This window comes from Pyrgilauda ruficollis, unplaced genomic scaffold (genome assembly GCF_017590135.1).
Source record: "Pyrgilauda ruficollis isolate IOZ18807 unplaced genomic scaffold, ASM1759013v1 scaffold48, whole genome shotgun sequence".
In the NCBI taxonomy this organism is placed as follows: domain Eukaryota; kingdom Metazoa; phylum Chordata; class Aves; order Passeriformes; family Passeridae; genus Pyrgilauda; species Pyrgilauda ruficollis.
In genome coordinates this window covers 3,619,136-3,641,189 of record NW_024526377.1, presented here as the reverse complement: position 1 = coordinate 3,641,189, position 22,054 = coordinate 3,619,136, and the positions used below count along the sequence as shown (strand labels likewise).

Here is a 22,054-nt window from a genome sequence, read left to right as displayed (position 1 = left end):
CGGGCGGGAGGGCGGAGCGGGGCCGGGGGCGCGGGAGGTGCGGGGGATGCGAAGCGGGACGGGGGGATGCGGAGAGAGGGATGCGGAGAGGGATCAGGGGTGCGGGGGATGCGGAGCGGGACCAAAGGTGTGGGGAGTGCGGAGAAGAGCCGGGCAGGAGCGGGTGCTGCGATTTCTCTCTTTTCCCTCTTTTTTCCTCTCTCCCCTCGGCGGTCCCAGCCCGGCCGCGCTGCTCGTTCTCCGGCGCAGGAGGGAGACTGCGCGCACCGCACCCCCGAGAGCGCGGCCCCTGCCTCCGCCCCCCCGGCCCCTCCTCGCCACCCCACCCGGGACAGGGGGCCCGTGGGCACGGCCTCCCCCGGACCCGCCTGCCTTTCCCCGAGCAGGGATGCCCTGTGCCCCGGGGATGCTGATGGCAGCAGGCACAGGCTGGGAAAAGAGCCCCCTCCGAGTGCAGAGCCCCCAGGACTGGGTGCTGCCCGCCCCTGGGATGGGGTGAATGGGCTCCAACCTTCTGTCCCCTTCTTGGCCCTACGGCAGCCCAGGGCTGAAGCAGCGTTGCCCTCATGCTCACCCAATGTGGTTATAGGGCCTCAGCAGGACATGATCCCCACCTCTGTGGTGGGGCAACTGTGCCGCCCTGAAAATCCTGTTGCCCTGGGCAGAACAGTTTGGAAATGCGATGCCAGCGCAGCCGGGTCCTGCTGCCTCGTGTCTTGGCACAGTTTTAAATCACACACCGGGACAGAGGTGCCTCAATCCCAGGAGAGCGGGATGCCGGTATCCCCCACCTCCTGCCTTTCCCGGGCACCGTGCGCTGCCCACGCCGGGGCGGAGGAGCCGTGGCATCCCGCTGGCAGCCGCGTGCCGGGCACAGCCGGGGCTCCGCAGCGCTGCCGCAGCTGCCGGGGTGCGTGGGCGCGGGGGTGCAGGGCCCCGGTGTGCCCCGGGAGGAAGATTAGGGTTGCTCAGGCAACGGGCACGGAGAAAGCCCGTCGGGATGGAGGCCGCTGGGTGCACAAGGGTGTTTGTTTTCTGTATTAAGCGCCTGAGCAAGGGGGGCATCAGACAGCTAATCCCCCCTCAATGCCTTCCCCCGGAGAGCAGCCGCCGTGGGGCCGGACCCTGCTCCCAGGAATGCTGATGTGCTGTGCCCTGCGCGGGCTGATGGGGCTGGGGTCCCCTCCGTGCCCTGAGCAGGCAGGGCTGGGGGTCCACCCGCAGCTGGCCCTTTACCACAGTCTCCACCGCAGGGTGAGCAGCCCCAAGGCTGCTCCAGGCCAGGCTGAGCCCGGCTGAACGGCACTGCTCGGGGACCGCAGCCCCAGCGGGGTGGCTGCTGGCAGCGGCTGCTCTGCCACCAGCTCAGCACCATGACCACAGTGTTCTGGCAGTGTCAGCTCTCCTGCCCACATCCTTGTCCCACCTGCAGCACCCGGGCACAGGGCAGAGCGTGCAGGGGCCTCCTTTGGCACGGCAGCTCCCGCAGAAATGAACCAGCCTTGTTTAACCAGAGCTCTCACTGGCAAAGCATTTCCTCTGCTCAGAGGCTCATTTGCCAGCACAGACATTCCTCTGTCCCACAGAGCAAACCATGGGCTGCAGCCTCGCTCCGTGCCGGCCTCTGCTGCTTGCCATGGCTCCTGTGCTGGCTCGTTCCTCCCCAGGCCTGTCCCTTCCCCAGGATGGAGCCTGGGGTGCAGCCGTGGCATCCTGGCCGTGCCAGCTTGGCTGTGCTGTGCCACTCTGGCTGCTCCTGGCCGTGCACAGGCTTCTTCTTGTTGCCCAGCAATGGTAATTTTTGCTCTGGGGTCTTCTACCACCTCACTGGGTTCTTTCTTTTCTTTTACGTCTTGTGGAGTTACAGCTGCTTCTGACTGCAGCCCCCTGATCCTCTGCTTTGGGTGCTGGTGCACCTGCTCACTGGCAGAGAACAAGAAACTGGAAAATATGGAGGACTTGAATAAACATTACCAAGTAACACCTGACCATCAATATTCTCACACTAAAGGCAAAACCCAGCTCTGTAGAGCTGCTGGGAAAAAATCTATGAAATTAACTCTATTCCAGCCCAAAAGATATCCAGGTGTGAGCTCACATCTCCTAGCCCAAGGATGCAGCAATCCCAAGCTGAGCAAGGAAAGAGAACAACATCCCAACTGACCCAGTGCCATAACTGAGTAACTTATCCTACTTAAAATTTATTTATTTATTTGAGCTAAACAACTGATGCCTCTCAGCACTGTGCTGAGCCACTGCTATGGCTCTCCTTCCCAGCAGGAGAGGGAAGCCAGGCTTAGAGTGGGATTTAGTGGCTCTGCTGCCTGTATCTCCTGGCAGCTCTGCACCCACTCCTGTGCCAGGGCTCCACGGTGTCCCCAGCGTTGTGCTGGCCCTGCCAGGGCCACACTGAACCACTGAGAGCTCCGGTGCCACAGCACCCCTGGGCACTGCTGCACCTCAGGGTGCCTCCCACTGCCTCCCAAAATCCCCATCCCAGCCATCCAGCTGCTCTGCACAGGAGGAACAAGAAAGAGGGAAGAGACATAATTCAATCTGGGGCTGAAAAATGCCTTAACTTAATTTCGGTGGGTCACGGACATAATCTAATCAGCCCCGTGCGCTGGAATATCATTTCCATGTTTCCACAAAGATGGATAATTGTGCTCAGAAAACCAGCCCTTGGTTCTCAGTGGGAAAATGTGCCATGGGGGTGGGAGGGGGCCAGGAGCTGGGCTGGCAGTGCCGAGCAGAGCTGGGCTGTGCTGCTGTGCCCGCTCAGGGCACTGGCACGGGGTGACAAGGGCACACAAGAGGCTGAGGGCATCACCCTGGCTGTGCCAGGAGTGACCTGCAGGTGAGAGGTGGCCCGGGCACCACCGGGCAGGGAGCGGCGGTGTCGGCACAGCGCAGGGTGAGCCACGGCTCCGTGTGCAGCATGGTGCCAGATCCCAGCCTTCGGGAACATTCAGTGATGGATTAAATGCAATCTGACTACCACTGTGGGAGGTTGGAGAGAATTACTTCATACAAATGCACTTCGGAAAGTATTTAGAGTCAAATTTTCAAAAGCCCCTGAACGATTTAAGAGCCAAAATCCCATTTTCCAAAGTCACTTAAATGAGCAAGAAAAGATCAGTTAAGAAAACACGCGAGCAGACGGGGCCTGGAGGGACGGGCTGCGGTGGCCGCGGGTGCAGCGCCGCGCCACGATCGCCGCCGCAGCCTCACCCGGGGAGACACGAGGATGCATCGGCCCCAGGAAACATCCCTGTGTGTCAGGGGTCAGCCCGGGATGGGTCCCACTGGGTCAGGTTGAAGGGAATTGTCCCGCTGGGGTCAGGGACAGCGCCTGGCCACCACTGCCACCTCCGGCTCCCATGGCCGACCCCGGCGGGGCAGGAAAGGTCCCCGGCGGTAACGGGAGAAGGCAGGGCTGCCGCTGGGAACCGCAGGGCTCCTTCCCTCACCCCACAACCGCTGCAGCCTCCTAAAAGCATCTCCAGTTCCCCGCTCAGCATCCTAATGAACCGCAAGGGCAGCTGGGGCCCTTTGAGGCAGCAACCATGGAGACTGAACCCCCCCAAAGAGCAAATCCCAAAGCAATTAGCTTTGCAAGGCTCGGCCGGGGCTGGTGGAGGTTCCACATTCCTCGGTGGCTGTAAAGCTCTTTACTGGGATTGTTTTCCTGCGTGAGCCCTGCCCGGGGTACACATGGTGGCTCCGGCTCCCAGCACCTTTGGTGCATGCCCTAAAAAAACTCTCTCACGTCGCCTTTGCTCGGGCTGAATCGGAGCGAGTTCGTACACTTCCCCCAGTAGAAAGCAAAAAGGATCTGAGACAGAATTCTTGCTCCAGGATCCTTTACAATTCCTGGAGGACATTTTTGGAAAGGGAAGGGTTGTATTTACTTTGGCAGCTGACTTTGCTTCTATATACATATGCATGGAAAAACTGCACTCACCTACGGTTTCCAGGGCTCCCTTGTCTGCAGAGCACCAGCCCAGGTGGTAGCTGGCAGCCCCCGGACCTCTGTTTGGAAATGGCACGTGGAATTGGAAGCTGAAGTTTAAATCTCTCCCCAGGGCAGCCCCGGAGGCTGCTGGCCCTTCCCAGGAGCGCTGGAGGGGATGCGGCAGCGCGGAGCTCATCGCAGCTCAGCAGCAGAGGCAGGACCGTGGCTGTGATGCCCCCGTGTGCCCCCAGCACCCCCCTCTCCGGGCATCTCTCCCCACCTGCACCTCCAGCCTTCCCGTGGCTGCTGTGATTCATTCACTGACAGTGGGGTTGGAATAAATCCACTCGTTGGCACGTTGTAAATTCATCACGTGCTGGGGACGCACATTCCAGCCCACCATAAACACCCCTGGCTATGAGCTAGTAAATCTGCCTGCAGAGCTGGTGGATGAATGGAGTCCCTGGGTCCTGGGGGCTGCTCCAATCCGGAGCTGGGGCGACCCCACAGCTGTCTCTGAAAGGAGGTGCTTCAAGAAAGGGGCAGTCAGGAGCAGGCTGTCCCAGCTGCTGTCACCCTCCCAGTTTGTATCCCCCTCCCTGTGCCATTCCTGCACTGGTGGCTGGGCTGGGTGCTCCCATGAGTACTGGGGACCCATCCCAGGGGATGAGGGTCCTGCAGCCTGTCTGGGAGCTGCCCACAGCACACAGAGGAAGTTTGCTGCCCTGGTGCTCTGCTGAGCTGCTGAAATGTCCAGGCAGTAAACCAGTTGTAAAACAGAAAAAAAAAAACCAAAACCCCAAAACATTTTATTATCCACCAAACAGATGCTGCTTCATTTTATGGGGGTCATTCTCTGAGGAAGTCAGGCTGGCAGAGCAGAGACATCAGCCCAGGTCTTGGTGGTCTCCAGGCTCCTGGCACCCCCAGCTCAGCTCCTCCAGCCCCCATCCACCCCCAGCACCCGGCTGGCACTGGGGCTGCAGTGGGCACGGACAGGGAAGGGCACTGTGGCTGCAGGGTTTGATCAGCTGCACTATTGTTGGGGCTGTCAGCAGGTTGCCCTGGGGAGGGGGTGTGGGGGCCCTGTTTGGTGGTGCTGCATCCTGAGGCACCCTGAGATCTGCCTGCAGGGCCAGGCAGTGCCAGAGGGGAGGGCAGGGAGCGGGCACCAGGGCTGGTTCCCATCGCCTTCCCCGGGAGAGGAAGCTGGGGCACAGCTCAGCATCCCTTTCCCAGAGGAAGCCAAGTGCTGGGATGTGGCATTGCCACAGGATGCAGATGCCATCCTGGGGGGCTGGGGCTGCTGCAGCCCCAGCACTGCACAGAGCCTGTTCCCCCTGGAGAGCTGAATGCAGGGCTGAGGGTCCCTGGGCACCTCCCCATGGAGGGACGAGCATCACCAGGGACAGACAATCATGGGGACACGCCAGATGCTGCCCTGCTGCTCCTTTTCTCATTCTCCATCCCTGGAGCCCCCTTTTCCCATGCTGGTGTGAGCTGTGAGCTCCACATGGGCCCATTTTGGGGACACTGGGATGAGGCTTGTGACAGCACCAGGGAGGGGGCTGGGGTCTGTGCCTGTCCCAGTGCAGGACCATGGCCCAAGAGCTCCCAGCAGCTCCAGCCTCTATGAAATAATTTGTTATTTTAGTTGTAAAACAGTAAGTGGCTCCTTTCCAGGAGGAGAAGGGAAAAGCCAAACAGCCCCACTCCTGCTAATGACTGAACCAGTCAGTCAGCACGGGCAGGACGGGCATGGGAGCAGGACCCACCTCCCCTGTGCCCCCTGTGCCACCCCTGTGCCCCCTGTGCCACCCCTGTGCACCCTCTGACACCCCTGTGCCCCCTGTAACATCTCTGCACCCCCTGTGCCACCCCTGTGCCCCTGTGCCACCCCTGTGCCCTCTGCATTGCCCTGGAAGGGCACAAGGGCTGAGCTAATGATTAATGACCAGGGCTGCCACACTCAGAGGAGCTGCTGCTCAGGGCCACGGGCTGCAGGGACACAGCCTGCCTCACCATGGGTTTCATCACGGGCTGCAGGGGATGCTATGTTTCAGAGGTGACGGTGCAGCTCCAGTGTGTCCAGCACAGCCACTCCCCGTGGCTGTCACCAGGACGTCCCCAGGCACAGCAGGGAGGTGACAGCAGCACAGCTCAAGCCAACCAAAGCTGTCGCAATCTCACACCCTTCATGCCCCATGTTGGGTGCTGGGACAAGTTTCCCCATCTGAGCCTCAAAGGGGATGGGAAGCCCCAGGAGGGAGGTGGGGATGGATGGGATTGTGTTGTTCCCTAAGCCAGGGGTGGGTGCCATTTGTTTCTTGGCAAATGACACCCACAGGGATGGGGACACCTGGAATGCCCCCTCCTGTCACTGTGAGCAGGAGCCCTGGGGTGCAGCAGGGGCTCAGCAGGGCCCTGCTCAGGGATTTGAGCTCCCAGCAGAGGCAGTGCCTGCTCTGAGTGCTGGGTGTGGACAAAGAACCCAACACCCTTTGGTCAGGGTCATTCCCAGGGCTCTTGCAGCGCTGCTGGGGCAGCTCAGGCATCACTCCCAGAATCTGGCCCCAGGCATCACTCCCAGAATCTGGCCCCAGGCATCTCTCCCAGAATCCGGCAGCACCGTGAGAGCTCCAGGGCTGTGCAGGCAACACCCCTCCCGCTGTCAGGTTATAGACTCGAGTCCTCAAAAATGCAAAAAATGCACCGGGAATCAAGGTTGGCCTGAAGAGTTTTGATCTCTCCGCAATTGCTGCAGCGTTGTGTAAGTGCATCCAGATGGCTCAGACCACACAGACGCGGCTCCCACCGCCGCCGTCACCTTCGGCCACCCTGCCCCAGCCCGCCCGCCCTGCTCGGTCACCCCGGGGCTGGTGGCATGTGCCAAGGGGCAGTGTTTGACACCGCAGGTTGAGCTGCAGGTCATCAGGGTCACCCCTAAGGGGTGGCAGTGGGGTGATCTGTCCCCTAGGGCTGGTGGCTTGTCATGTGGCTCCCAGGGTGGCAGTGGCCTCATCCCAGCTTGTGTCTGGGGTGAGGGATGTGACCTCCCGTTGTTGTGCTAAATGTAAGGAGACCTGAGCACCCTGCAGCCACCAGAGCAGCTGCTGGGAGGTGATGCTGAGCTGTGTCTCAAAACCACTGGCTCAGTCCCCTGGGCTCCAGCACGATCCCTGCACGGCCCTGATGGGCTCCTCAGTGTGCCAGGTGCCTGCCTGGCTCTGTCACCTCACTGTTTCAGTGAGCATTGCTATTGCCAGCACTTCCAAGAGGAGGGAAGATGGTCGTGGTGGTTTGCAGCAGGTGAGTGCCGTGCCTACAGCAGCTGGGGCAGGGCCGATCTGGGCTTATTTTGGTGCTTTTGCTGCATCTCAGAGCTGAGGAGGGAGGGATTGAAATGGATGAAGGCTGGCACACCCTGGCCTCGAGTTGTTCCCCAGAGATGCCTGCTCCCAGCTCAGTGCATCTGTTCTGGCTCCACTGAGGGCACTGCTGCCCATCCTCCTCTTTCTGCTCCCCAAGGTCTGATGAGCAGGTGATGCTAAACCAGACAAAGGCTCATTTTGACCCATCAATCACATTACTCATGCTCAGAGGCACAGTGGGAACAGGGCTGGTGAGACAGTGCAGGTGCTTGGACTCAGCCAGGGGTGCTGGAGTGGGCAGAGGCACAGACAGGGCTGGGGGTCCCTCCTGCCCATATTGGGGCCCCCAGAGCACCCTGGTGCTGCCAGTGCTGACTCCTGGTCTCATTCCTTTCAGGAGAGGGAATGTGTTTACCCAGAGCTTGCTCCTTAGGGAGCAAACCCGCAGTGGCTTTTGTCAAAAAGCGAGAGCATTTCTAGGGAGTTCAGAATTTCCTTTCCTGAAAGCCAGCTCCCAGGAAGGAAAACATGTTTTGACCAAAAACTGATACCCAGCTCTGTGTGTTTAACTGAGAACAGAAGACGCAGTGTCGGCAGTGAGCGTGCCTTGCCCAGCTCTGCTCCTCCCCACCAAGGACACCAGGTCCCCCCGTGCAGGGGACAAGGGGCTGTCCCCCAGCTGGAATCACCCCAGTGCCAGCCCAGCTGCCGGCGTGGGGCTCGTGTGGTACCTGGTGGGGATGCTCCCAGCATCCAGCACGTTCCTCTGCCATCACCTCCCATCACCTGCAGCAAGTCCTGGTGCCATCCTTGCTGGCTCCCGGCTCCTGGTCTCAGCCGAGCACCTCAGGCCAGTGGCTGTGCTCCCCCTCCCCTGCACTGCCCACCAAACCGAGGAAGTCGCAACCGCAGAGCTCTTGAAAGCATTTTTTTGGTGGAGACCACCGGTACTGAGAGATTAAAATTGCTGTTGTTTCTTCCATTACTCAGCTTTCCTGAATTATGGGGTGTAATACTCAGGGAGTGGGAATAATTAGGGGAGAACAATGGCAGGCTTGAAGGCTTAACTACGCCTGTGTGGTACTGCCGGCCAGGCCAGCCTGCTGTCACATTTCTCTAGGCCTCCATTTTCCACAGCCCCTGCCAAGCCCTTTCCACCACGGTACCCGCTCCGACTTCCTCATTCCTGGGGCTCTGCTCCCCGGAATGCCCCGGTTAACGCTCGGCTCCCCGGCTCCTGGACAGCCAGCACCCACAGCAGGGGCTGGAAGTGTTTGAAAAAAAGCCTGGATGTGGCACTGGGTGCCATGGTTTAGTTGAGGGGTCAGGGAACAGGTTGGACTCGATGATCTTGAAGGTCTCTTCCAACCTTGTGGTTCTGTGATTCTGTGTGATTCTGTAATTCTGTAATTCTGTGATTCTGTGACTCTGTGACTCTGTGACTCTGTGATTCTCTGATTCTCTGATTCTCTGATTCTGTGCCTCTGTGCCCTGCCCGGCAGGGATGCAGAGCCTGAGGGATGCAGGACTGTGGGACAGAGGGATGCTGAACCCTGGAGTAAAGGGGGGTGCAGGAGGCCAGGGCAGCCCCACTGCCTTTGTGTCCCCTCCAGGCTCCTCAGCACGAGGCAAGCAGAGGTCCCACCAGGTCATCCCAGCGCTCCATGCTCGAGGAAGCCGCTGGATTTCTCCCCTTGGCAGGGAACACCCTCCAGCTCCTCGGTGGCATCTTGCTCAAGAGCCTTCCCAGCAATGGCTCGGCGCTGCAGGGCCTGGGGAGCAGTGACAGAGCTGGCCCAGAGCTTGGGCAAGAGGCCACAGCGCTGGTCCCAGCCCCGGGCGGGCGCTGGCTCCAGCCGGGGCACGCGGGCAGCCGTGGGGGGCTCTGTGCCTGCCATGGGACAGGGACAAGGAGCCACAGCCCAGGGCAGAGCCAGCCCAGTCCTGGCAACTTCTCCCTGAGCTCTTGGATGTCAGCGCTAGGGCTAATTAAAATAAAATCAATATTTTTTTGCTGTAAAAAGAGACATTGTTCTGGCGAGCACTTTCCCCCGAGTCAGCTCCTGTGTCTGTGGGACGGGCAGGGAGAAGCCAACGGGATCCTGGGGCTGCAAGGAACATCTGGGGCTTCGCTGCATTCGGGGAGGGGATTGGTTTTAAATTTTCAAATTGTTTTCTCGTTTCTCTATTAACTGGACTGTTTGGAAGGCTTGACTGCAGCCATCTCTGGCCATCCAGGCATCTGGTTCAGTCCTGCTTGTGGTGAGCCACTTGCCACGGCAGGGACAGGATGGGGTTGGGGATGGGATCAGGGCTGGGGGGCGGGATGGGGTCAGGGACAGCCTGGCTCATTAGGTGTCCATTTTAATTAATGTTTTCTGGGCAGGTGGCTTCCCTTGAGCTTATCAGAAAGCCACTCTTCTCCCAGAATTCCCGATCTCTCAGGAGCTTCTGTTTTCTCTCACAAACAGCCTCAAGACTTTATTTTTCTGCTGAAAAACAGCCTGAGTGGAATCATATTTTAGCTATTGGACACTTCGAGGAAAATTCCCATAGCTACCAATTGGGATTGTGCCTAGGATGGGAACCCACTGGTGCCTGAAATCAGTCATCTCACAGCCCTGCAGCCAGGGGTCCTGAGCGACACCCTCTGAGCTCTCCTGGGCTGTGCCAGGATCTCCCTCGGAGCAGAATTCCTCTGGGAGCCCATCCTGCCTGTGGTACCCAGAGGACCAATGATGATGATGATGGAGCCTGGCCTGACTCTCCCCACTCCACAGGGCTCTACCTTCCACCCTTGAGAAGATGCATCAATGTGAGTATTTTGCTGAATTCGAGGGGAATTTCTCACAGATCTATTCCTTTGTTCAGGATCTTTATGTCCATGTGTGTGCAGGTTATTGATGTTGCTACTTTATATTTATAATTCAATTATAAATGGTTATAGAGATGGTTATAGAAAATCCCATTTGAGTCATCCTGTTTGAGTTAAATGATTCAATTGATCAAGTGCTGCTATTGCTGTGTTAATGAGGTATTGTTATGATTAAGTGTTGGTAAATCCTTTAGACTTAATCCATTGATCCAATCTGAGGCTAAATTTAGCAAGGGGATCCTCTCTGTGCCTGGTGACTCAGCTTGGGTGTCCCTCACCCCTTGCTTTCCTGACTTTTTCCTCCCTTACTTTTTCTCTCCCCATTTCCACCTAATTCATTGTAGACTGCTTTTAATCCTTTTTCTTGGTGTGATTTATCTACACTATAAGAAACAGAGAGACAAAATTATATCAAACCTGCTTTTGCCAGCAATTCAGCCCCAAACCCCTCGTTCACCACAGCCTCAGGGAAAAGGCAACCATTCCAGAGGCTCCCTTACTCGGAAGCCACAATTAAAACTATTTTAAAAGAAAACAAACATTTCTCATCGAAATTCCTGCCTGGCTCTCCTTGTGGGCCAAGGCTGCTCAGCACCAGCAGCTTCCTGAGCTGCCTCTGGGCAAACCCACCATGCTGGGCTCTCGGAGTCCTGGCTGCAGCTGGGAAAATGGAAATTTTCCTGTGGAAATTCAGGAAGGCTGGAGCAGCACTGCCCTGCTGCCTTGGGTTCCTAGGGCCCAGTCAGCTCATGGATTTGGTGTTTATGGTGCAAAGCTGGTGCCTGAGCTGCTCCCACCACACGGGCACTGCAGCAGTTTTGGGGGACACCCGTGCCACATCCTGCACCACTGGCACCTGGGGGTGGCTTCCAGAGGGGAATGGAGGTGCTGCTGGTGCTGTGGTTGGAATTATTGGGGTTTGGGGGTGTGGGGTGCAATGAGGTATGGGGGATGGACTGTCCCACGTGGGAAGAACACCAGTGTCCTCACTGGGCCGTGCCATGGGGCTGGGAATGGTGGCGTGGCCAATGTCACCCTCCTTCCTTGCAACTGGGTCACCCCTTCATAGTTTTCCACAGTTTTCCACAGTTTTCCACAGTTTTCCACAGTTTTCCACAGTTTTCCACAGTTTTTCACAGTTTTTCACAGGTTTTCTCCATTCCTGTGGTTCTTCACTGGTTCTGTCCCAAACCCCTCCCTGGTCACCAACACCTGCCCTGGGACACTCCACAAACCCAGCCCTGGGATGCTGGAGCAGAACCCACCCCATGGGACAGAGATTTTGGGATGCTGAGAGAGCCCAGGGCTTTGTTCAATAATGTTAAAATGTTTTGAGAACCTTGGAGTAAAAATCTGACTGAAGTGTTCTACAAACTGCACTAAACTGAACCCAAAAAACAGGCAAAAAATGGATGTTAACAACTAAATAAACCTTCAGAGTGGTGCCTCCAGAGTGTCTGACATGGAAAAGGCTGGAAGGTTCTAGGAATCCTCCCCAGTCCAGCATCAGGACAAGGATGGGGGTTTTATGTGGGCACAGATCCAAAATGTACCAAGGGATGGTTCCCACCTCCTCCCTGAGGTAAAAATCCAAGCTCACAGCCAGGAAATTGCTGCACCAGAGGGTCTGGGAGCTGCACTGCAGGAATTCCCAGGACAAATCAGTAATGGCTGGTTCCAGCCGGGGTGTGCCCGGTGGGCTGCAATGGTCTGGACAGCTCAGTCCTGCTCAGCACAGCCTGCCCCAGCTCCCAGGCAGCTCCAGGATACCTTAGCAAGCTCAAGTGATATCAGCTCTTAGTGACTATCAGCTCATTTGTGATTTCGGCTCTGTAGCTTGCTAGGTGCCAGGCAGATGCAGGAGAGAGAGGAAAAGGAGAAGGCTCTGAAGAAATTCTCCATTGGGGTCTTCCACGAAGGTTCTCAGTGACAGCTCTTCTGCTGAACTGGGCAGAAGCAGGGGTTTACATAGAGTACAGGGATTTTAGGAATTGCCCAATAGTAAGGGTCAAGGAAAAGTGACCTATAGTCTTACAGAGAGATAAACAAGGGTCTGAAGGCATTAGAGGGGTTTCTAAGAGGGGTTTCTAAGAGGGGTTTCTAAGGCCCAGCCATCATGACTTGGCATTTCCTATCTTAGGCCGCTGAACGCCAAGGAGCCATTGCAGGCCCTGGGCCTGCTACAGATCAGTGTGAAGAGCAGAAAATAAGGGGCTGGTGTGAGCTGCTGCTGCCTAAACGGCCACATTTAGCACAAAAAGCACCACGGAGACCCGGGGACAGGGCCTGAGCAGGGCAGGAGGACACTGAGATGCAGCAGCAGCCACTCTTCATCCCTGCACGTGTCTGTGCTGCAGCAAGGATGATTGTCCCCGCGTTTCCCTTGGCCTCTGGCGCGGCAGCGTTGGCTTTCACAGGGCTGGATCCGCTCCGCAGCCGGGCAGAGCGTGGGAGGAGGGTGCCGATCCCGCTTAGGAAACACAAAACAATAAAAGAGGAACAATGGAGCTTCCTTCCCGTCACCCCAAATACCAAACGCCACCAGAACGTGGCTCGGCTCCGAGCAGCGCTGCCGGGGCTGCTGCTGCGTCCTCTGACCCCAGGGAGGAACTGCAGACACCTCCTCCTCTTCCTCACCCTGGCAAGGGATGCTGAGGGAGGGTGGGTGCCAAGGAGCGTCGCCAAAGGGCTGCCCTGACCCGGCGCTGCTGCCAGAGGCATTCCCAGCTTTGGAAACTGCGTTTGGGCCAGGGCAGGGGGGTGCAGCGTGGCCCTGCCTTGAGAGAGGATTTTGTCGGCTGCCTGCGCTTCCAGGGTAGCCAAACACGTGTTGCAGCCGGCCCAGGGGCCCAGGAGGGCTTATAAAAACATCCAGGTACCCAAACTCGACAGATCAGCCAGAGAACATGTTCCCATGGGTTTGGTGCCTGTGTGGTGCCAGGCACGGGGAGATGCTTGTCCAGCTCAGCCACAGCTGGGCATCTGGGGGGAGCTGGATCCACACCTGAGTGGAACCCACAGCCCGGCTATCCCACAGCTGCATGTGGCAGGTGCTTGGGACACAGGGCCAGAGCCCCCTGAGGGGCTGGTACCTGCCTGTCCCTGCTGGCTCCACCTCACCTTGTGCTTGGGGCCACCGGCGCCGTGCCAGCCCTGCCAACAAGCCCCATCCCCAGTGCACGAGCCCTTGTGGGTGAAACATCCTCTGCACGGCCTCAGCGAGTGCCCAGCACCCTGGCCAAGCACATCTGGCTGAAAGCTGTGGGAGCTGCCCCGGCAATGAGGACACCAGCCCGGAAATGCTCCTTTGCCAGAGAGATTCTCTTGTCCCATCCAGGATCCTCTCCCGGCACCATCCCTGTCCCCTCAGCAAGTGCAGGATTGTGGGCTCTGGACAGTCATCCCAGGGATGTCACCCACCCTGTTTTGGGTGACATGAAGGGGCTAGGAGCTCTGCTTCCCACTGGAGAGTAGAGAAGGGAACACCTGCTCGTGGCTGGTGCAAGAGTGGGGAGTGGGGCGGGGGCTGCCTCCAGCCAGGAGCAGCAGCCAGGTTGTCCAGTTTTCCAACACTGGCCAGGTTGTCCCCACACTGGGGACATGAACTGGTTTAAACCCTCACCCTGGAACGTGTGAGTCACACATTGACCTTCAGCTCCTGCCAGTGTGCTCCATCACGACACCAGCCAATGTCCCACTTTCCTGTAGGAGGGGGGACAAAGGCTGGAAAGCTCTTTCCACCTCTGAAGGCACTGCAGCAACCAAAGCTCTTGCATCCTGCTGCTGTGGGAGCTGGGATGTGGTTTGGGACACGGTGCTGTGGCTGATGCCATCGTGGGGTGCCCAGGCTGGTGAGGGCACACGGGGCTGCATGGGGGCTCACCCCAGGCACCGGGGTCCCACAGCATTGCTCTCCAGCCAGAGAACCCCACCCCATGTCCCCTGTCCCCCCCTTGATTTGTTGCTATTGTCATCTCCAATATCACGCAGGGATGTGAGAGGCTGGAAGTCGCCTCTTTCCTGCCAGGTTAAATCGCTCCCTAGGAATGTCTATTATTCCCACAAGTCAACTTTCCCCTCCGCGGTATGTGTCAGGGGTCAGGGCTGGCACCACATGAAAGCCACGGGTATTCAATAACCCAGAGCCGTGGAAAGGCTTCAGTCCAAGCCCAGCCACGTTGGGGTTTATTGATGCAGATGCCTTTCCCCATTTGTTTCCTATAAACAGCACATGGTAATATTTAGTAGGTTTCAAACAGAGCTTTTTGCATATTCTCCCTTGTCTGCAGCGAGCTGCTCAGTAGTAGACAGTTTTAATTTAGTTAATGCAATTTCTGCTTTTTGTTCTTCCAGAAGGTCTGGGCTGGTTTTGACCCTGTCGCCCCAGCAAATTACTTGAATTCCCAAGGGGCTGGGAGCAGGAGTCCAGGATCCACTCTCTGCAGGGGTGAGGACAAGGGATCTCACTCCCCCCAGACCCTCTGGGACACAGCCTCAGGAGCTGAGTGCATGTTGGGGCTGTTTGGGGCTGCCCTGGCTGGCTCCTGCTCCTGGCCAGGCTGGCAGCATGTGGTGCTTGCCAGCTCCAGAGAAAAAAAACCCCACTTTATTGCAAAAGCTGCCACTTCCCCATCCCGGGGCTGGCAGGGGTCAGGGCACAGCCCTGGGCACCCAGTGCCAGGGATGGAGCGTGACTGCAGGGTGACCCTGGAGCAGGGAATGCCTGTGAGCACAGAGCAGAGATCCCACCACCCTGGAGCAGGGAATGCCTGTGAGCACAGAGCAGAGATCCTGGGGAGCAGGGCTCCTGGGGAGCACTCACACAAGAAGGGGAAGCACAAACTGCTCCTGGAGAGCAGCCCTTGCTGTTCCTTGTCTCCACACTCCTGGCAGCAGTGCTACACAGCCAGTGCCAGCCATGGAGCAGCACTGAGCTGGCAGCAGAGGAGGCTCAGATGCCCCTCCAGGTGATTTTTTGCCACTGTAAATGCCCACAGAGAGTTTTGGCTCTGCAGCAGCTGCCTCGGGCTGGTGGCAGAGTCCCAGCCACTGAGCACACAGTGGATTCACAGACCCCAAGGCAGCCACACCGAGTGTCTGCCCCCAGTCCCGCCGCGTGTGGAATGCTGGGCAGGTTCCTCCAGGCAGCAGCTTCCAGGCCCACTGGCAGCCAGGAATTCTTGGGGCAGTGCTGCCATCACCCTGCCAGCCCTAGGCACCCTGTCACCACTGTCACCCTGCCAGCACCCGCCACCAGAACACAGGCAAGAGGAGACCAAAGAACTGACACCGCGATTCTTTTAATGCAATTGCTCCTAAAATGCAGCTTTAAAGTGACTTGGAATGGTCAACAATGAGAAATAAGGGATGGCTTTGAGCTCTGCAGTGTGACCATGTGGCACTTCTGCCACCAACATCCACCTGCCACCGCTGGGCCACTGCCATGCCTCTGACTGCTCTTGCAGCCACTCACTGTCCCTTCACAGGGCACGTGTCACACGGGGCATCCAAAGGGACTCTCTGGGGCAAAAAAGAGACAGGGTGAGCCATCCAGTACCAGATGACCCAACACTCCCCCAGAAAAGCCAAAACAGAGCAGCACAAGCAGTGGGTTGCTCCCTCTCACTTCACATTCAGGCATCAACCAACACAAATTCTGGAGCTCACAAAGACCTTGAGGGGCTGTGCCTTCATGCTACGTAAAGTGACTTGGGAACCCAATGCTTGACTGTGTTCTCTAGCTCTGGGTGGCAGAGGAAGCTGATGCTCCAATCTCTTGCTTTTTGTTATCTAATAATTCTTTATGTATTTATTTTTGAGAGCAGCAAGTGCCACAGGTCAAGTAACTGGGAAATTCTACTGTAGCCTGAACACCAGTGAGAGAGAACAAACCCTGGCACTGCCTTCACACCTTGCAGCCTTTACATCCCCAACAGCAGAACAGAGCCTGAAATGTCTTTAACACCTCCCAGGCCTCAGCCTGAGTTTGGTCCTCACTCCGTGACTCCCCCTGCAGCCCTGTGCCCACTGTGGAGCACCAATGCCATTTTACCCACTCTTTCTCCATGTAAAATAGTTCCTACTGCTCCACTGGAGTTTGACCTCCTCCCCTCCCGAGGTGAGGCTTCTGGGGGAAGGACAATGGAAAGGCCAAGGGGCTCCCAGATTTCTGAGGTGCCAGGGCCCCGTGAGCAGAGCAGCCCCTGCCCTGGTGCCAGCAGCTCTCCCCAGCCACGCCTTTGGATCAAGCCTGCATTCACCAGTGACTTCAGAATCAAGTGCAGGAAGCCAGTTTGATCTACAGAAACACTACACACATCTCCAAATGGATTTTAAACACCTCATTTAAGGAAGGACAGGGTTCAGCAGGGAATAAGTGGGCTCTTGTAGCTTGGTCTCCAATTCTGGCCCTCTGACACCGATGCAGATGTGAAGAGACCGGAGATCTCCTGGAGTCTGAGCAGTTGTTCTCACACAGCCCAGGTCATAATTGGAAACTGAGCTTAGGAAGCCCCCAGGGGGAGGGAAAAGGACATCACCTGATGAAAAAGCTTCAGAATGAACCTGGGAAATAAACAGCAACCAGACAATCATCTTCTACAGAGGATGGAAGTGAGAGTAGAAGAAAATAACATCTGAGACAGTCAATGAGTCAGTCTGAATGTGCAGGGGCAGGAGATCCCTATGGATCTGTGAGGAAAGCTAATGGCCAAACCCAGCTGGTCCCTCCAGTCCCCAGGGAGATGGGGCTGTGGTTCACTCTTCCCCAGCTGGAAGGTTGTCTTCAATCCTCCTGATAAATTTCATCCGTATTTCTGTGACGCTGTCGCCCTTCAGGGTGTCCTGGACAAACTTCACATCGACAGCCATCTGCACCTAAGTGAGGGAAGAGCAGAGAGGAGCTGGTAACTCCCTCTTCACAGCAGCTTCTCCAGGGACTGAATGATCATGGAGCACCAGCTTAAGGGTTCTAAGGGCATGACATGACATATAGGGCTCTACATAGTCCTAAATTTGAGACACAGCTGTTCTCCTGTCCCAGACAATTCCCAGCTAGGGCTCACAGCAGTTGCAGAGTGAGGATTTTGGAGCTTCATACAAACTCAGGGAGATGTGCTTGAACTTGGGTCGTGAGCTGAAGGGGCTGAGGCACCACTCTAGGCCTCAGCTGCCACACATGACAGCAGCCAAGTGCTCCTGCAGCTCTGCCCTTCTCCTGGGAATGTGTTTCAAGCCCAAAACAAACCCAGAAGTCATGAACACAGACCAGAACTCAACTATCTGCTGACTCCTGGCTGTCCATACACCCATCCCAAGGGAAGGGAGATGTGGCTCACCATTTCCAGGGCACCTCGCAGCACCCCACAGAGCAGGTTGGAGTAGATGAGGGTTGAGTGGTTGTCAGGGAGCTCCACAAAGTCCACCAAGGGGTTGTTTTCCAAGATCAGGGAGAACTCATCACCCCCAGGACTCCAGTTGGTGATGCTTGGAGTGATGCCCAGGTACATTTTAAATGCAATCTGTTGTGGCAAACAGGAGGAGCAAGAACAGGTGAGGCAACAGCACAGCTTTGATCTTTGTAAAATTACTCAAGGGGTTTTCAAACATCTCTCCTTTCCTCCAGTTCTCACCAGCCAGCAGTACCTGGGCTAAAGTTTTTTTTTTCCCTCCCTAAAATCTTCATTAAACTCTCAGAACAGTGCTGTAAGTAGTAAATATTCCATCCTCACATGCAAATCCCCCCAAAAAAACCTGACAAAGCAGTTCTTGGACATTTACCTTTGCTATAACATCTGCAGTTTCACGGAAATCGTGGCACCTCCCAACATTGGAACGGGCCAGGAAGTCCTCGATGAGCCGGACACCGATGTTGTAACCCCTGTGAAGGGACCAGAGCAACAGCTTCAGAAAGACAACAAATATTTATAAAAGAGGAGAGCAAAGAAGCCAAGTCTAATCTGAGAAATGTTAGTGTTAAGTAACTTCAGCCTGCCAGGGTTTTGCTCCTGGAGCAGCGCACAGGGATGTGGCTGTGATCCCTGCTGTCATCCTGGTGCCTGGTGAAGGCTGAGCTAGAACAGAGGCTGGACAGATTTAAATAATAAAGTAGGGATTTATTAGGAAGCCTCAATGGATTCACCTTGGGCAGCACAAGAGCCCAGCCAGGGCTACAACCAAGATGAACCAAAATGGTCACAAAAAAACAGACGACTGGTCATGAGGTCTCTCACTTTTATAAGTTCTGCTCCATTTGCATATTGGAGTTAATTGTCCAATTACAGCTTTAGCTTATGAAGCCCCATCCTTCTTATTTTTCTCTTTTCAGTCCATGTTGTTTATGCTCTTGGGCCTGAAATTTGGATCAGCTGTCCTTGGTCCCAAGCAAGGAAAGGAATTGTTTTGTCTACCTGTCTATCTGTCTGTCTACTTTGTCTACCTGTCTACCTGTCTGTCTGTCTCTGTGAAGAGAGCTTACCAACACTTAATATGAAGCTCAGAACCACGCACTAAAGCAGCACAAAATCTGAAAAATATAAAAGCTAAACCTGAGGCACCAATCCCTGCTGTGATCCCTGCTGTGATCCCTGCTCCCACACAGCTCCAGCAGGGCAGATCCACTCCCACCTGTGCATGCACTCACATTTTGTCCAGCTGCTTGTTGACATCGTCGTCGTTCTCGTAGTCCTTGCAGAGCTGGGTCACCAGGGCACCGTAGGTCAGTGTGAACAGCTCTGAGTTCTGCACACAGGAAAAGAAAATTCACCCAACAGAACCTGCCTGGGCTCCACTGCCTCCGAGTCCAGCGCCGCCACCCTGGGCACGGAGAGGGGAACAGGGACCTGCTGCCTCAAAGGAACCTGGTGCTTAATGAGGAGAGATCCCAGCTCCAGTTTCACAAGGAGAGATCCCAGCTCCAGTTTCATAAGGAGAAATCCCAGCTCCAGTTTCATAAGGAGAGATCCCAGCTCCAGTTTAATAAGGAGAGATCCCAGCTCCAGTTTAATAAAGAGAGATCCCAGCTCCAGTTTCATAAGGAGAGATCCCAGCTCCAGTTTCATAAGGAGAGATCCCAGCTCCAGTTTAATAAGGAGAGATCCCAGCTCCAGTTTCATAAGGAGAGATCCCAGCTCCAGTTTCATAAGGAGAGATCCCAGCTCCAGTTTCATAAGGAGAGATCCCAGCTCCAGTTTAATAAAGAGAGATCCCAGCTCCAGTTCTGGCAACAACTTCATTCTCCTTGGAATGAGGCTTGGAGGAACCTGGTCTACTAGAAGGTGCCCCTGCCCTTGGAAGGGGGCGGAACTGGATGAGTTTTAAGATCCCTTTCAACCCAAACTATTCTGGGACTTTGGTGTTTTTTGGAAGACCTCCTGGATAGCTGGAGGTGCCATGCCAGGGCCCTGAATTTACCTCAAGCACTGGCCTAGAGCTGAGATCTGACTCAAACTCTTCCCTGTTTCATGTTACAAGTAGGCAGTGCCTGCTAGGCTCCAGCTCTGGTCCTTCCAACAGGCCCAAAATGCTCCTCCACTCAGGGATTTATGAAATTCCATACCAAGAAAAAGGACTCATCTGGTCCTAGAAAGTTGTCCAGGCACAGAATTTGCTTCAGAGACTGAAATCAGCTCCTCAGACCCAGAACAGGCTCAGGGAGGCCAAGCCCAGGCCAGCTCAGCACTCAGGTGCGGTGCACATCTACTCTGGGACTGGCCAGGACCAAAGTCACTCATGTTTTCCTTGCACAATTCTCAGATTTGCAGAAAATTTGCAAAAAAAGGGAAAAATTCTCCTCTCCCAGCCACCACCTTCAATCCTCACCCTCAAATGATGTCAAAGAGCATTTTTTGGGAGCCATTAAGCCAGACCAGTGATTAAGGAGGTCATTACAGGCTGCAGAACAAAATTCTGCAAAAGGAAGTGTTTTGGGGAACAAACAAACCCCCAGCACTGGTTTCTGCTGTCAGTTTTGGCATGCAGAGGGATCACAGGGGCTGACCTGGGATCTGTCACCTACCATGAGCTGCAGAGAGGCAGAAGGTGAAATGAATGGCAAATACCAATACTAGAGAATGAAAGCAGCAGCAGGCAGGGAGGGAAAAGAGACAAGATCAGAGTTAAGTGACAACACAGATCACCATAAGTTCACACAAAGCCACAACAAACACACAGAGGAAACACCCCCAAACAAATAGGAATTGGGTTTGTAGAGGACACAGGGAATTCCACCTTGTCTTGTTCCTGGATTAGGAAAAAATTATTTCCTGGGAGGGAGTGGAGGCCCTGGCACAGGGTGCCCAGAGAAGCTGTAACTGTCCCTGAGTCACTGGAAGTGCCCAAGGCCAGGCTGGACAGGGCTTGGAGCAGCCTGGGATAGTGGAAGGTGTCCCTGCCATGGCAGGGAGTGGAATGGGATGAACTTTAAGGCTCCTTCCAATCCAAACCAGTCTGGGATTCTGGGATTGCCATTCACAAGGACAAAAGGCTTCAGGTATGAAAACAACCAGAGGAGCTATTGCCACACTTTGGATCTAAAGAACTGACACCTTCTTTGGGGGTTTTATTTAAAAAATTGCTTTCTTCTTGGAAAACTAAGGGTTGGGCAATTCACGTCACTGGAAGGACAAGGGGGAAGTTCCTTTGCCTCAGCTGGGATCAGAGACTTGGCAGAGAATTTAACAGGCATGCAGAACAGGTAGTGTTGGTTTTAAGGGTTTCAGTTTTAGTGAAGACAGAGGTGGAGAGGGGATGGATGGAGGGAATCCAGCTGTCCCCAGCCTGAGGTGCTGTCACCGTGTGAGGCCATGGCGGTGTCACCTGCCCCCATCGGCCCCAGCACACCCAGAGCTGATCTCACTTTTTGCTGAGATGTTATTAAAGGAAACTTGAGCTGTTACAAACTTCTAAATTCAGATTAGGACAATTTTTTTTTTTTCGCTTTCAGCCCCTTTGATGTAATTGAAGTGCCCAAAGTTTTCCCAGTATTTTAATTATCTGACACTGCACAGCAGTGTACAATCTCCACACAATGCGTCTGTTCTATGGCCACGGAAGTGTCAGAACTCCAGTGAATTAACACAATTCTTTACATTGTATTTAAGGAGCTGAATCCCTAGGAAAAAATCCCCTGGGGCGTGAAGAGGCAGGAGGGGGCAGCTAAGCCCGACCCAACCCCTCCTCACGGCCAAAGAGGGAGAAGACCCCAGGTTTTATTTTTTATTACTTATGTTGCATTAAAAATTAACGAATTCGACCTGGTTTGACCCAGAATTCGAGCTCAGCTCTGGAGCTTGGGGCTCCATCTCTCAGTTCCTGACTCAGCCGGGCTGATAACGCGGAATGAGCAGGAGAGGGGAAGGGAAACACGCCAGGGAAGCGTTTTGGGTGCGAACTTCCCCTCAACGGGAGCGCCCGGTGCCGCTGCTGGCTGCCCGGCCCCGCCGCATCGGGCGCTGCGGGCCAGGCCCGATCATCCCCGTCGCGGGCCGGTTCCCCGGGTGCCCCACGCCATGCTCTCGCCACGCCGGCCCCGCCGTTACCATTTTCTTGCTCTCGGTGCCGCGCCCGCCCTGCCGCGACATCGTGTCCGCCCGGCCCGGCCCGGCCCGGCCGCTCCGTCCGCCGCGGCACCAAGGGATCCGCGGGACACCGCGGGGCACCACGGGACACGCAGTCCCCGCAGCGCCGCCGTCCGCGCCCTGCCCGCCCGGCTGGACTACAAATCCCAGAGTGCATCGCGCGCCAACAGCCTGAGGGTGTGTTGTGTCACTTGACAGCGAGGCACTGCCCAATCTTGGCGCGTGGGGGGGGGGAGTCAGGTGACCCCGCGGTTGCCGCCAGGGGGCGCTACCGCCC

At 55.9% G+C, this 22,054-nt stretch overlaps 1 protein-coding gene across 3 annotated transcripts in view; it reads right to left on the bottom strand.

Moving 5' to 3' along the window:
* Window positions 1-15,485: 15,485 nt before the first annotated feature.
* TRAPPC3 (trafficking protein particle complex subunit 3) overlaps window positions 15,486-22,054 on the bottom strand; it is a 7,190-nt gene continuing 621 nt past the window's right edge. Inside the window, exons 1-6 of one of the 3 annotated variants that reach the window (XM_041479420.1) lie at window positions 21,739-21,899; window positions 20,217-20,264; window positions 18,843-18,940; window positions 17,981-18,080; window positions 17,539-17,721; window positions 15,486-17,077 (exon numbers count right to left, since the gene is read on the bottom strand). In XM_041479420.1, the coding sequence (XP_041335354.1) occupies window positions 16,958-17,077; window positions 17,539-17,721; window positions 17,981-18,080; window positions 18,843-18,940; window positions 20,217-20,264; window positions 21,739-21,780 (591 nt within the window). In that variant the 5' untranslated portion in view covers window positions 21,781-21,899 and the 3' untranslated portion in view covers window positions 15,486-16,957. Of the gene's footprint in view, window positions 17,078-17,538; window positions 17,722-17,980; window positions 18,081-18,842; window positions 18,941-20,216; window positions 20,265-21,738; window positions 21,900-22,054 lie in introns of those variants that run through there. The other 2 variants (XM_041479422.1, XM_041479421.1) reach the window with 2 other exon arrangements.